Source organism: Alligator sinensis, unplaced genomic scaffold (assembly GCF_000455745.1).
Source record: "Alligator sinensis unplaced genomic scaffold, ASM45574v1 scaffold48_1, whole genome shotgun sequence".
In the NCBI taxonomy this organism is placed as follows: domain Eukaryota; kingdom Metazoa; phylum Chordata; order Crocodylia; family Alligatoridae; genus Alligator; species Alligator sinensis.
In genome coordinates, this window is record NW_005842541.1 from 1,076,341 (window position 1) to 1,092,758 (window position 16,418).

Here is a 16,418-nt window from a genome sequence, read left to right on the forward strand (position 1 = left end):
CTTTTCCTTCTCCAATATTGTTACCTATTGTAACAGGTATTGCAGTTGTTGTGTACTCAGGCCGTGGTACAGTCTCTGTAGGCTTTGAGATGATCTGAACAGGAGTCATATCTTTTGTACTAGTTTCCTGGAATTCGGTGATGGTGTTTGTTTCAGAGACCACAGAATGTTTCTCAACAGTAAAGGAGCCGTCAACTCTTGTTTCTGCCTCATCAATTATCTCAACAGTATCCTCTTGGGGAGTCACTGGTGACACAGCCTGCCCTACTTCTTTTTTTGTAGGCTCCAAAGATACTTCTATTGTAGGCAATGGCTTAACTTCTGAAGTAACTTCTACGAGAAGAGACTGAGAGACAGTTTGAGGAAGACTGGGTTCCAGTTCAACAGAATCCACAGTCTGATTACTCACATCTTCAAGGAGTACATTTAAGTCATTTGCAATTGTAGATCTGGGCAATCTGTCCATGATTTTGCCATCTAATTTCTCAGGCAGAGGTTCCTCTACTGCAACATGTAAAGATTCCGTTGGAACTAACTGTGGATACTGAACAATAGCAGAGTATTCTCCTTCTTGTTTGCCATCAGTTTCGCTACGCTGCCGATGAAGAGCTACTATAACTGAACACCATTTGTACAGATATTCTGAAAAGCTAGAAATACAGCAAACGTTTGCCAAGTCATAGCAATAGATTTGTGTCTCTGACTCAAACCACGGGGTCGTCTCTTCCTCTTGCTCATCACTGGGCAGCAGGGTTACTGTTGACTGGCTTGCCTCTTCTTCATACTCTTGCACTAATTGTACAATGGGGCTGTGTGTGGTAGTCAGGGTTGGCTGCTCCTTTTCTATCTCAGGAATCTCTGTAGTTACAAGCCTACAAAAAGAAGAAGTTGTGTGTTAAAAACCCAGGTTGTTTCTTTGCTTCTTTGTATAAGATGCAGTAATTTTTTTTTTAAATGGATGCATAAAGTTGATGCTCATGAAAGAAAGACGATGGCAGTAGCTGTCAGATATGGTATGAAGAACCACTGAAATTAAGTAAAATGATTTTTCTGAAATGCACTTTAATCTTAATTTGTATGATCTCCAATTATCTTATCTTAATTCACAGGGTCTTCGGATAAAGATTATTCACCATGCAAAAAATATAAATATTCTGGTGGTTTTGTAACAAGAACAGATATTAATCTGAAACAAATCAAATATTTTCATGCATTAGGATTCGTATTTTCCCCAACCAGTTTCTCAAATATGGAGACCGACAGAACTAAATATATGAGCTTCAGGGAACCATCGTTTTCCTCTATGGAACTAAACAGAAGTAACCTATAACGATATGGACAAAGCAGACATTAAAAAAAATCACAGGGAATCTTAAGAGGAAACTCCATACTTCCTTCCTAAACAGAAGAACTCAAAAATTAAAGATTGTTTTAATGACTCAAGGAAAGTAAATAGCTTACAGCCTGGTTGGAAGGTTCCGTTTCCCAGGGAAGTGTGATTTCCTGAATATTCAAACTAGAAAAAACCCTCAAAAAAGGGTAAGAAAACAGCATAACTCTTCTGTCCCCAAAATTTCTTATGAGGTTAATGCTGGTTATCGATGTAAAGACACTTATCGATGCTCATTCAGTTGTAATAAAGCAAACATTTGAACACAGAACACAAAATAAACTAATTCAATACACTGCTTAGGCAATGGCATGGATTTTCAGAAATTTTAGTTTTCTATTGCTTGTAAGGCAATTAAACCACAGCTTTGTAATTTGTTCAGCTATTTCATTGATCATAGGCCAGTTTAATGCCGAGCTTGACTTCTTGGCAGATTCCCATCCTCTTTATTGTACTTTTTTTTAAAATTTAGAAGCAGCTTAGTTTGTCTTGAAAACTCTTTATGTATATACACTTCCTCAGGTAAAAACAATTGCAACACAGGAATTGCATCCTAAAATGTAAGATATTTACTTCAAGTGACAGTCTTAAAATCAGATATGCTGTTACGTTATGGAAACTGTATTTATGGCGAAATTATTTAGAAAAAAAAGCTTTATAAATGAAAGCAAGGAGAGCGAAGCAACCTACATTTAAAGTCTGAAATATTCTTAAGCAATTCTTAGGCTGCACCCACCAAATCACATTTAACAAGGGGAGCAGTTCTTCATTTAATAGGAGGTCTGAGGTTCTGCAATTAACTATGTTTAAACAGCCAAAGTAATCAAAAGAGTCTTCAAGAGAAAATACATATGGGGGGGGAAGGGGGGAGAAAAACTTATCACTGTTCCAAATAACTGTTAGACATTAGAAAAAAAAACGTTAAGTATATAAGTAGGGAAGTTAAGCACACAAAGATAATATCCCTCCTTTAAAAATAAAGTCTGATCAGACAGAAGAAGTGAAACTGTTGTTTCCGACTAGGTTCTTGTTTCCATCAAGGAAAAGTTATGGCAGAAATAGGAACTTAACACCAAAGTTGTTTCCAGGTTGATACTGTGTTAGGTACAGACAGTGGTATTCAATGTTTTGGCCCTGTAGGCCAGAAAAGTGGCATGGGGCCAGTCAGTGGTCCTATATGGGCAAGGAGTGACCCTGTGCACCAGTGGAACCTTACATACAGGGCCATGTCATCCAATCCGTGGGGCTCTCCAGGAATCCAGAAATATGGCAGCAAGGTAGCAGTGCAGAGTTTATTGCTGTGGTTTTGGAAGCTGCGCCAATTAAGGCTGTCGCTGTTCCCTTGCTGCCATATTTCCAGACCTAGGGGGAGCCCTGGGAGCTGGATGACATGGCCCTGCAAGGTGCATTCAGCTCAAGGGTCAGAGGTCAAGCACCACCGAATTCTACTGGTAACAGACATTTCTAGTTAGACTGGTTTCTGCAAGACAAAACTGTGCAACTAGACAGAATAGCATATCAATCTCCACACAGCTTGATAACCAGATCAGAAGTGAGAAGCTCCTACTGCTTTCTAGTACTTTTGTTTAGATGAAACTAGCATCTGACAGAAAATAATTAATTCTTGGAGAACGTCAGTGCTGGATTTTGCTGATCAATGCTCATTAAGATGTTCACAAGAGTGACATTTTATCCTCTAAAAAAGTTACTGTTAAATCACTTGAGAAAAATTCTGACCACAAAAAGTGTTTAAGGCACAGAAGCATCAAACTCATCCAACTCCAAAGGCCAGTCTATGGGCTGGATTAGGGCTATATTATGCACTGGAACCAGCCTGCAGGGCTAGTCTCATGGAGTGCCTCAAGCAGCCTGTGCCCTAGACCCTTTGTGCTGCACACAGCCCCTGCAGTGCTGGGTCCAGCCCATGCTTAGGTGTGAGGCTGACACATGATGCATGTCCAACTTTTCCCATCCCCGTTCTCCAATTTCTAGACTGGCTGCATGCACTTCATACAGTACAGGGTGACAACAGGGATGTGCTGCATCCAGCGCCCCAGACCAGTCCTGCATCCTGGCTCCAGCACAGGGCACCAGAGCTAGTCTGGTGTGCGTGCTGTACCAGGTCCAGCCCACACACCAGACAGGCTCCACTGGCCACAAGACACGTGGGGATCAGCCATTGGCCAGGTCACAGGGCTCCACAGGCCAGACATATAGCCTGTGGGACAGATCTGACATCCCTGCTTCAGGGGAGATCCTAAGGGGGCAGAAAGGAATATAATTAAGTCCTCCAGAAAAACTTACACTTGCCATCAAGACAAGCTTCCATGCTCAGTCTTTTGATGCCAAATTTCCTTTTTACCATATACAACATTCATTACTAGGTTAAAGTCAAGCCACATTACAGATAAGCCAGATTTAAACCAGTGGTAAGTGTATTCAGATGATCTATTTCTACTGTAGACAAGATCCAAGATTATTGCTAATGAAGTAATCTTGGGCACTAAGTGATGCACAAAAATCACTTACTCTGGTGAAGGAACAGGAGTTGGCTCAGGCAGTTTTGGTGCAACTGTTGAAGTAGCATTGATGGCAGTGGTATTTTCAGAGAGACTCTTATTTCCTATTATGGTACACAAAACAAGAAGAAAATCTGTACAATAGGATTTCTGAGCTGATTGAGTATCAGAGTTCAACAGAAAAGAACCACAAGCAAGAGTGAGAAAACAGCATGCTGTGACAATGTATCCTAACAGGTCTGACTCTTCACTAGCAAGTCATATTTGTTTTCTATAACACTAAGAAATTAAACAATACCACATTTTTATAAGCAAAAATACCAAAGTAACCACACAATAGGCCTTGTTTCGCTTTTATGGTCAGAGCTCAGTATTTTCAGTTAATTGAAAACTGTTGACTGTTTTGCAGGAAGAAGTGTGCCTTTGTACATATCTGGAAGTATATCTGTGCAGAAGAAAGCTGCTATTCTTTCAGTATTTAAAATTATGATGCAAGCTACAGACTAAACACCACATCAGAAGACAGCTGGACCAACAGGCAGAAGCCCATACCATTCAACCCCTACGATGCCCTAGATGCAACACTAACAAGTTTTCCCTAGTCAAATTGCTCAGGTTTCTATGGTGTAAGCCATCACAGGGAAGATGCTGCAGAAAAGGAATACGAAAGAAAAATTCAGTATTTGGGTTACCCAAATCTTTCAAAGAAGTGAAGGTGAGAAAACAAGGAAATTGACATTTAAGATAACAATAGGATTTTAAGGAAGTTTACCTTCAGCTTCAGAAATCTCTTCAGTTTTTGCTCCAAGTATATTAGCAGCAATGTTTACCATATTTAGAATGGCATCTAAAACAAAACGGAGATTAGGATGCATCCAGAATATCAGACTTCACTGCCATCATCAGATATTCTAAGACTTGCCATTATAACCTTGAAGATAACGAAGGTATTGATCGATCCTAAGATTAAGTCATCTATTCCTTTCCTTCCTGCTTCCTTTCTTACCTGTCCATTTTAAAAGAATTACTGGGCTTTTTTCTGGATGGATTTCCAAATGTTTCCAGGTTATCTGCTAAATCCTGACATTTACCAGTGACACTCTCAGTTAGAAAGGGTTCCGATTTTACATTTTTGGAAGTCAGTGCAAAAAACCCACAACACTACACACAAAACTATTAACTGTGTGTTATTTTACAAGGGGCATATCATATTTCTAGGGTGACTCATTCTAGTCACCTCTCCCAGGTGTACAACAACCTGTGAAAAACTCTTTCAAGCCAACTGAATTTTGAAGAGAACTTTTCCAATCCCTATTCTCCAATTTTAGTCAGAGGCTGGCACTTCAGCTCCTCCTACTTATCCCTTCTGTGTCACCTTCTGAGGATGATGGCAAGCCAAGGATATGATAAAGCAGGCTGCTAAAAGCCCTGGCAATATATTTGGCAAGTTTACTAAATCTACTTGGAGATTTAAAAAACTCACCGCAGATATCCGTCTTCACCCTTCTATTTGGCAATGTGATATTTTGCTCCAGTTTGGGGCCATTAGCCAAGTGCTATACTGGTTGACTCAGTCCCTGATCTGATTTGTGGTTGCATGGAGCTACAGCTCACACCTCTACCTTGCCTACCTGTGCTGAGCATCACATCGAAGCTGAACACACACCAAGCAAATTGGTAGCAAGCATCATAAGCTCATTTAACCCTCTACTGTACTTGGATTTCATAAAGTCTCTTAAAGCTTCTCAAATGCCAACATCCACTATGGTCAGCTTTGCCATACTGTGACTTCTCAGCAACATTTTGTTTGTAAAAAGAATAGACTTATTCACTGCTGCTGACATTTCGTAAGAAGTTGTGTCCGATTCCACATTACTCCTGGGCCTTCCTAATGAAGTTTCTGTACTGGTCAATGCCAAGTACACTGCCACACACAAAGGGAATCTTCAGGGCAAGCCAAACCACAAGTTGTGGCCTGGTGCAAACCAAAACACTTTTAGGGAACTGTCTCTTAACCAGACTAAAATGGAGACTGAAGTGTGCTAGAGGTTATAAAACAGTAGCTATAAAGCGATGTAGTAATACATGCCAGTCAAAAAAAAGGATACTAAGGGAAATCTAACCCTCAAAAGTTTGCTATATAAGGTTGGTGCCATGTAACTGACCTTTATTTCTCCCCACATGGTCTCATAAATGCCAATGCATCATCTAGAACATTAATTCAGATCTAGACAAAGCAGAAGCAGAGTTCTCCAAGATCAAATACAAATAAATGGCTCAGAAGTGTTTGGAATCCAAAAATCACTAGAAAGGATGATTTAATTTTATCTTGGTGGAATATTCTCTCCCAAGCAGCTTGAGGAATACTCCAGAACTCTATGAATTTTGTTTAGGTTTCATTCTATGCCCAATCATTGTAGTTTGAAAGCCCTAAAAAGCCAAGAGAAAGATCGTAACCAAAATAGTTGAGTTCTCATCTGATCTGGATGCCTTCCAAGAGTTGAAATAGAAAGGAAGAGGGGAGATTAAAGCTGCTCTGTGAATCTGTCAGTTGATAAGAGAAGAAGGGAGGGCTGAGGCACTACCTACACTGGTTTATTTGGCACAAAACTGCAAGGCACTTTTTCATTAATCAAAATCCCTAAAATCAGTAAGCTCTTTAACGTCACTCTATTCCTCATTCATAGGAGACATGCTAAATGGAAGTCTGTGTTGGTGTTGTTTAGACTAGACAAAGGATCTCCTGCTGCTTAAAAAAAGATAAAGTGCATTTAATTCCAGGGTAGGCAACCAATTCAGCTAGCCACAATTAAGAATTACTGTTGTCATTAATACTCAGTCATTGGGGGGGGTTGTTTGTTTTTTTAAATTATTTTGGAATACTTGTTTCTATAAGAACAAATTCTATATTCATTAAAAGAAAAAAAAACACTGATCTCAGTCTGAGAAGTTTTTGCAAGTTTTAAAAGGTATTTCAACAGGACTTTGGCATGAATAAATTATTGGTAAGAAGTAGTTTTTCTTGATAGTGCCTCAACACTACATCTTCTCATTTGAACTGAAAGTCAAACAAGTCTGGAACTTTATTTAGGAACAGACTGCTCTTTATATGGTTATTTGTTGCCTTTCCCCAAAGCTACACTAAAATATTATGCAGTACTTATGGCCATGGCTGTGTCTTTCACACTAAAACTTTGGGAAACTGGGATAAAAGGAATGTTTTACTTTGCAGATTTAAGGCTTAGGTTTATTTATTTGAGCAATAACAGAAGTGGCATTCACTGTTGATGTAAATTCTGCAATATAATTCACTTAATCTTGACAAAAAGGATTGCATGGCTGATGCTACCCTAAATAACTGTAGCGTTAAGGGCTTCCATCAGAACTGAAGTAACACCTCCAACATCTATTTAAATTCAAGTCCCATGACCTCCCGAGTAAGGAGGTCCATTATGGTTTAGTGCACTGCCAGCCATGAATGCCTCCCTCATGCCTCCTGAGGCTGGGGAGGGGGGCAGGGCATGGCAAACTCCTGCAAGTGGCAGCAGCATAAATGACAAGGGGGGCAGGGGGGCAGTAAGTGGCAACTGCTGGCAGCACCCAGTCTCAGGGGGTACATGTGCACCCACATGCACCCTCTATGTGTTGCCAATGCTGCCAGCTAAAGAGAAGAAGGTAGTAAGTAAAACTACCCGAGACATCACCTCCTTCAAAAACAGACTAGTTTAAGAAGGGATGAGGAATCTTATGTGGACATAAGGCCTTCCACATATATTGAGAAGCACTTTGCACATCCTTTCCTACCATCCACTACCTCAGGGTAACTCCTCATGTAATCCTCTATCAGCCAGTTTCCTCAGTCAGTTACAGGAACTACTAACACTATTTGAATCAAGATCATCATGCTACATTAAACAGTTTAATTGTAGCTTTAACTTTTCGTTTATTTTGGTTAAAATGCTTATTGTTTAGTCATAATAAGAGGAGAGAAGGTAAAATTTTTGAAGTTGCCCAGATACTTGAAATCCAAGACACCGCTCTTAATTAAATGGAATCATGTTCAAGTTAAACACCTTAATTATTACACAGTATTATTAAAGTTTCCTGAGGAAAAAAAAATACAGCTATACTCACTTGTAGCAGAGCCAAGGAGATTTTTGGAAGATTTCTCTTCCCCTGTATTGTAATCCAATGGGTAATCTGTTTAAAATTAAATAAATTATTCCTATATCAATATCAAGTTACAAACCTAAAATTAAGGTAAAAAACATCCTAACAACTAAAATTAGAGAGGTTAAAAAGGACAAAAGTGATACTGTGTTTGAATATCAAGCTTTAGGCATAATAAACCAGATAATTCTTACAACTGAAGTGTTTCTCTTTTCCAGCACAGGAAAAAAAGGTGCAGCAAAATGTTATAAAAATAGGTTTAATCAAAACACAGGAGGCATGAATTTGAGATCAGTTTCAGGAAAATGTTAACTAAGAACAGAACTTTTTGAAGTCCCTGTGGTACTCATGGACCAAATATGATCTTAATACATGGGCCATCAATGTCTGAAACAAAACATACAATCTACTTTTGCTACATTTACTGTTCTATATTGCATATTGATTAGCAATGGAATCCTAAATTAAGAAGAGGACAATCTAGTCTTGAAGAGGTAACAGGATAAAATTAAGTTCTGCATAATAGGTATCAAGTAAATGAGATGGCTCAGCATTGAGCAAAAAAACCTTTTCGTAAGAAGTGAGTCAATGAAATGAGCCTTAAAGAACATGGGTTTTGTGACAGATCTGCAGATTAACAGAAAACTGTTACAAGTATTGTTATTCAGTAAGGTGACTAGATTTTCAAAGCAAAAAGCAAACATGATTAATGGAGCAGGAAACAGGGGTCTTTAAGGGAGTTAGGGGGCACAGTGAGAAAAGGATGCCCATGTTCCCTCTTTTCAGACAAGTAATACCCTTTCACCATGCCACATAATATTCCTGCACAAGCCAGTTAGAGCTATCAAAAGGTTCCCTTTGAAAAACATTTCTATTAATTTTCTCTAATTTCAACTCCTTCACTATTAAAAAAAACTTACCCTGTATTTGTGAAGCTAGGTTTGTGGGTTGCTTTCCTTTTACTAGCGTCATTTCTCGTCCTTTATTTCTCTTTTCCAAGAAGGCTCATTTGTGAGCTTACCTACCCCAATTTCAATTTTTCTATTTTTGCTAGGTACAGGAGAAGTATAGTTGCCCATCCCGGATTGATCAGTAACTATGTGTATTAGATTAACACACCTGAGCCACCTGAAGGCTCTATTCACAACAATACCAAAAGATAGCAAGTCCACCACTATGTGACTATGCATGTGGGTAGAGGGAAGTTTCATGTAGGGGGAACATGATGGCGATACAATGCCAGAGATCCCCTGAAGATGGCTGAAGCATTACATATGTTCCGCCAATCAGCTATTTAGTTCTCACAGTCACCTGTGTATGCCGACATCTGCAGAGATTTACTACAGAACAGCAGCTTGAGACTTAACAGGATATTTGGACATTCTTCGTAAGCAGGAAGATACTGTTATCCTAGAGCAGAGGTTGGCAATGTCTTTAGGCTGCAGACCAAAGTGACTAGGACACAGATGCCACCGGCACTTACAATGGCACAGGGAGGGCAACTTCTACCAAAGCTCCCCTCGCAACCCTACATCTGTTGGCTGGATGCAACTTACCAACCCATCCTAGAGGATATAATAAAAGTGAAGTAGTCCCTAACTGCCAAACTGATCATTTCAGAACATATGAAAAACTTCAGCGACCAAGTTACAAGAGATTTGATAGTTAACAAGCAATACAGTTATTTGTTTTCTTACCGTAATCTTCATCAAACAGCTCTTGGCGTTCTGACTGATACTGGGAATCAGCAATTTCTTCATATTCTTCAACCATGCTAGTGCCAAACACTCTATAAACAACATTTCAATTAAAACCAAAATTTAAGTAGTCAGGCTAAAATCTAATGGCGATTTAATGACTGAAGCAAGCATATTAAATTAACAACACTAGCCCTTGATTAGCCAGCCACCAAACTGGCATCTTACATAAGCTGACCAATGCCTTTTCTTTTAAACACTTATTTCTAGAAGGGTTAGTTAGGCTTCCATTAGTGTTGCATTTAGACTTAGTAGCACTATTTGGTTCTAACCTTCTTCCCACCTTAACCCCTCCCTTACAGAAGTCAGACCTTTTTTCATCACTTGACTTCTCATCCACATATTATTCTTCATCTTGAATTACTGCAACATCCACCTTCTGGCTTTTGCAGTGTGTAGAGGTCTTATCCTCCTCATTTAATTTAGGATAGAAATTCTAGGACAGTCTTTCTGGCTTGACACTGACCATGACACTCTTCAAATCCTTGCACTATAGTGTAAGTTTCTAGTGCACTACATTCAATCTCTCCCTCACCTTCAAGACTGGCTTAATAACCTGAAGCTATACTGCTTTAGAGATACTAGGGTTCAAATCTTGTTGCAACCTTGATGACTGAAAAGTCTTGGAGAAGGGGTAGTGAAAGAGGAAAGATGGAAGCAGAATGTATAAGGAAATTTAGGGAGGACATTTCCTTATGGATACCACCTTATTTAAGGAATTTTTAAAGCAATTTACAATAATTTGAACCATCATGTCAGCAATGTCTAACTCATGTAATCCCTTTTATAAAACATAATCAAGAATACTGCTGCTGAAGTTAAGAAGCTGAAATGTTTTCCAGTTGACATCAGATGCACTAATCATTCTCAGCCCTAAAGTAAAAGGTAACTTTCAGCTCAAAGTATTTCACTTGTTATTACCTTATAAGGCTTAGAGGACAAAAATGTTCTGATCCAAAATGTGACACCAACTCCACCTAAAGAATAAGAACCATTTAGAATGAAAGACTAGGGAAGAATCAAATCAAATCTCTACTCAACACGCACATCTAGTTTTCAAATTTGCAAGTTAGGTTTACTTAAGCAGAGTGCAGATTGCTTATAACAGAAAGGTTCTTGGAAAGCTTTATTCTTGCCAACATGCTGAGCTGCAGAGTATACCCCAAGCCCTATGCATTCAATATTTGGAAAGAGGAGATTGCTAACCTTTATGTATTTGATGAACATCTGAAGCAAGAGAAAGGAAAAGAAAGATGTCAGTACAAAAGCTGGACACATGCCACAGGCAACTCTAGCAATTTTAATTAAGTACTATAAGGCTAAGTACATACAGTAAAAAAGCCCGAGGCTAACTCGATTCAATCTTTGCAGGTTAGTCTAAACTGTGCAGATTGAACCCATAAGCAAGTGAACAGACATTCACTTTTGATTCCAGAAATGCAGCCACATGCTTACAGTGGTCCAGGCCAGAAGCCAGAGGGTGCTTGAGCACACCTCCCTGCTTGGCTGGAACAGACCGCTTGAATTTGGAAGGGGACAGAATTTCAATAAATCAATTTAACCTAAATCAGTTAAGTCTGATACCACATCCATCCAGGTTTATCTTAAACCAGTTTCAGCCATTTTGAAAGCAGTTTATGTGCATCAAACTTCTGTTGTGTTACAGTTTTAAACTAGTTTCTGATCACTTATACTGGCTTATGCCTAAATTTCTGTCCCAAGCCTAAATGCTTTACAAGAAATAAGTCGTGGAGACTGAAGTTGCAACACTGTCGAGCGTGTTAGGTAAATCCAAAAGCTTCTAGCTCAAGCTGAAAGACAGACAGTATAATAAAAAATAAAAGATTTCTATGCAAAGGATTTAGTCAGATTATTCTAATGTTCCTGTTATTGCACGCTAAAAGTATGCCAGACAAAATCTTTAACACGTTAATCTTAACATGATTATTCTTAAAATTAGGAAAAATATTAAGTCACCTACAAAAAATATCCCCATTTTTAAAGATCATTATACTGTTCCTGCTCTAAATTCAGTATAACATGTTCCATTTTATAGAAATTTTTTCAGGGGAGTTTAGAAGAAAGAAGAGTTTCAGATCCAATGGAAAAAAGTCTTCTACTTAGCACTGTTTATATTGAGTCTAGATCTACACAGGGATGCTCAAGAAAATTAAATCATAATTAAAGGCATGAATTTAAAATTAAATTTGTTAAACCACATGGACTTTCTGAATGGACATCTGTTCAAGATTAAAATGGTCTTAATTTGTTTTCCACTTATTCTGCCTCCAAAGTAACCAAGCTAAATCAAGGCCATTTCATTTGTGAAAAATCATGATTTAATGCAGTTTAAATAATCCGCTTTCAATCCTCACATTTAGTTAAAATTTGGATTAATTTTCCAAAATATCCCCAATTTAGATTAGACAAATACTAAGAATAGTCATCTTTGTTATGAAGCCAATGCATTGACAATAAACTTTAACATATTATCTTTTCACCATATTATACTGCCTTAGGAGGAACTTGGTACATGCAGAAGAGACTTTTAAAAAATCCCATGTCTAGCACAGTGGTTCTCAACCTTTGATCCCATGGTTCGGTTCATTTCACTTTCATACTGCCCCAACAGTACCATGACCTAGGCTGCCAATCCACTACTCCATACACCCAAATTCACATGGCTCTGTCCCTGGCTAAACCTGTATAACCTTTTAGCAAAGGTTATTTCATTAGCTTCTAAGCAGCATTACACTAAGGCAGCTCTGCTCATTCCCAAGCACGCTAGCTCCAGCATAAAGCAGCTCAGAAGCAGCAACATCCAAGGAGAGGATCACTTGGTTGCCCTTATAAAACTCACCTACAGGCCATCAGTTAAGAACCACTGATCTAGCATACTTCTAAGCACTTTACTGACCAATACAGTGTCAAAGTTCAGCAAGCAAAGTTAAAGTCGCATTGTCCAGATTCGTGCAAGAAATCTGATGCATAAACATTAAAAGATTTAAACAGCTATTGGCATCAATTAAATTGTCATCTCTCCCATATCAGAAAACTGGACCTCTTAATTGTGGCACACACCAATTAGGAGGAAAAAAATGCAGCAGTTTCAGGAGTATGTTTCTTGGGAAAGGTACAAATCTAATTTTATAAACAGCTATAGCATTGCATGACAACATTTACTCTCTGCAAGTAATATATGATGTAAACAGACTCGAAAGAACAGGAGTAAAGCCCCAGGGGAAAGCTAGTACATTGCAAATTATTATTTTAAAAATACATGAGGGGACAGACAGTACTGTTCTAGTTATGCATGTGTCACATCAGAAACCACTGGAGTGGATTTATATTTGCTCCTCAGATCACTTCTTTCTGAAAAGTGGCAATGTAACTGAACATTAGGGGAATGAAAGACAAAATATAGAAATAGGTCTCTCAAACTTGTGATTTAATTATGCTCCTGCTAAAAAGAATTGACTGAAAATATTCATTAATGCCCCAGATATAATTTTTATATGCTCTGAGAATTTTTTCCCTTAAAAATTGTTAAAAAAAAAAATCAAAACAAATTTGGAAACTAGCATGTACTTCACACAAAAATATGGCTCATCTGTAGCAATGAAGTTAAAGTTATGGGGATTTTTTTCTTTAAGAAAAAAAAAAAAAAAGCAGGCTCTGAATTTCATTTTCTCCCTGAAATCTAAATTTATGCTCAATGCAGAACAAGCTTTTGTGAATTTATAAATTATTAAGATGCAGATTCTAGAGCAGCAAGCCTAAATAATTCAAGGGAATTAAGACAGGCGGCAGATATAGCTCAAGGACTGTACTGTGAATCACAGACAAAGTCAGAACTTGCATCCTGGTTTCTACAGATTAGGACATCTGATTTGTTAAAGTCTACACCTGGATAAACGTATAAAAAAAAATACTAGAGTACATAATTGTGGGGGATTTTATAGCCAAGAGGCATAGTAAACTACAAGTTATTCAAACTCTCAAAACCACGTACCATGCAAATTGGTATGTGTATAAAAAACAAAACCAAAAGAATTCTGAAAGCAATTAGCTTCATTAAAAATGAAGCAAAAAAACACGGCAACCAAAAGCAAATTCTATAAAATCAAGTATAGCTGAAAAAAAGTCTGCTAAACCAATCTATCCCGTTTCCTGTTCTTTAGCAGCGTCTTTTGTATTTGAATAGTCGGGCATGTTGGTAAACAAAATTTTTGATTGTTACAAGGATAAATAACTTTAAATTCAATTTGAGACTAACACGGACTCTTGCTCAGAAAAACTAGCACAATGCTGACATGTTCTATTATACAACTCCATACTTCCTCAAGAAAAAAAAGCCAACAAATCACAAAAATGTGATGAACCACACTGAAAGCTAATTTTAATTTAAAGTTACTTCAACTCATGGTAAGGATCATGTTTTTACCTAGTTCTAAGGTCACTTGGTTGAACAGAAAGTCATAGCTGTCCTTCAAATTATTCCTTTTACAAGGAGAAAGGTACATTAACTACATAGAAGAATTACCTTAACATATTTTGCATACATCTGTTCATCCAAAGGAAAGCTCTGGACATTCCTCTCATCTCTAGCATGAAAAGTACCCAGTTTAATCCACTTACTTGTCGGGTACCTGGAAAATATAAAGTCACATCAGGAAAATGATTTAATATACTGTTATACTATTACTCCATGTTTGCAGGACAGGGCCCAATTTTAGAGCGACACTTCACAGTATTCAGATTCATGGTCAATTTTAGGTCAAGATCTGCTAATTTTAGAATAAGCACAAATCCTTTCCTTATTCATGTCCTTATGACGTGGTATTTAGCAGAATTCTCAGATTCACTGGAATCCAACAGGCCACACAGAGTGCTTCTGCTACGGCCTTCAGCTTGTGACATCTGGACTGTCAATTGTGCACCTTAGCGCTCATACCACCCCAGCTCCCCATAAGCACAAGTAAAGTTAGCTGAACAAGGCTTAAACATTAAGGTGCCTGCTTTAGTACTGCAGTAAGATACCTGTCTGCTTCCTGCTAAAGAATAGTTTGGATACTCTGTAGCTATAAATGTTTCCCTCCTTTGGAGTGTGGAAAAAAAAACAACAAAAAAGCCAAAAAACCCCAGTGTAGGGTACTAGAAAGTATTTGGTGATTTTAAATCACCAGCCCCACCCCGACAGATCTTGAGGTGTTAAAAGACCAAGAAGAGTGATTAGTCTTCTTGTAAAGGCCAAGATGTACAGTGTGAATTAATGTAACAATCAAAGCAGAAAGCTGGCTCCTGGCCTAAATATGGAAATAAGTTAGCTCACGGCTGTCCAATTGACAACCCATAGGCCACATGCAGCACCTGAGCTCCTGCCTAGTCACTGCTTTCCCCACTATTTTGGCTTTAACAGCAGCTGGAATCTCTCCCTCCTTCCTCCAACTTCTGTTGCCTGCCCCTGCACCAAAGGACTAAGTGGCAGCACTACACAGCTGTGCCGGGGGGGGGGGGTGGTAAAAGTAAGCCTGGGCACATGATGCAGCGGGGCTGCAGAGGGGAAGAGAGTGGAAGGTTTTGGGGAATGGGGGCAGCTTCCACATGGTGCTGAGGAACAGTATGCAGCTGGGGGTTTGTTTCCAGGTCCCTCTAGCCATGCAGAAGTTGGATGGCTTGGAGCTAAGCCAATACTTAAAACTTGGTAGAATCGTATGAGTATGAAGGTTAAACTGGAACACACCCCTAATGGTAATCTAGAATGACAAAAATTGCCAAAAAGAAACCATTTTGCTACTTCACAAGAGCTAGGAAGGAAGAAGGATACAAGACCCACTGTACTATACTTCTTCCCATTGTTTTGAGAAAAAAGGTGGGGGAAATACTCTGACAGATCTCACCTTTGAAAACTGATTTCTGTACAACCAATAATTTTATAAAAAGGCTCAAGTGACAAAGGGCAGGAAAGGATTATTGATTGATTGGTGCCATTTATAAAAAGGAAAAAAAGTAACACCATAGCAAAAATACAAAATGGAATCTATTAAAAAGAATCCATGTTCTGCTCCAATATGAACATCACTTGAGAGTTTAGAAGTGGGCAATTTGCTTCAAAGCAGGAAAATTTTAGCTATTTAAAGGTTCAATGAATGCCAGTATTTTGGATGCTTGTCTTACTGCTTTATATTTATGGCAGAGACCAACAGGGCTATCCCTTCCCATTTCTAATAAGGCAAACAAAAAGGTGCAAGAAATAGGAACTATCACAGAAACACAAACATACTACAGAGAAAGTTGTTTTGGGTTGTTTTTGTTTTCTGAGAAAAGTTGCCAACGCATCTACTGTAGAAAAATAGCTATTCATACATACAAAATGAATCAACCACGTTATTTCAGAACATTTAATATTAACAGCAGCTGTGAGGCATATAAGTATCCTTTCCCACCCCCCCCAAATTCTGCTCAGTATGAAGTAATTGCAACTGAAAATTATTCCTACTTTATATATTGACCTTTCTGAATGTAAATGATCACTTATTCAAGTCATGACATACCTGTCACTAATGGATACCAGAAAATCTT

General features: G+C 38.4%; 1 protein-coding gene across 1 annotated transcript in view; it reads right to left on the minus strand.

Annotated features, from left to right (window-relative positions):
- SUCO (SUN domain containing ossification factor) overlaps positions 1–16,412 on the minus strand; it is a 27,579-nt gene extending 11,167 nt beyond the window's left edge. Inside the window, 10 exon segments of the mRNA XM_025213607.1 lie at position 1; positions 4–872; positions 3,920–4,013; positions 4,682–4,756; positions 8,044–8,109; positions 9,777–9,868; positions 10,758–10,813; positions 11,043–11,063; positions 14,380–14,485; positions 16,391–16,412. The exon segment at position 1 is cut by the window's left edge and continues 279 nt beyond it. Of these exon segments, the coding sequence (XP_025069392.1) occupies position 1; positions 4–872; positions 3,920–4,013; positions 4,682–4,756; positions 8,044–8,109; positions 9,777–9,868; positions 10,758–10,813; positions 11,043–11,063; positions 14,380–14,400 (1,295 nt within the window). The 5' untranslated portion in view covers positions 14,401–14,485; positions 16,391–16,412.
- Between the last annotated feature and the right edge of the window lie 6 nt (positions 16,413–16,418).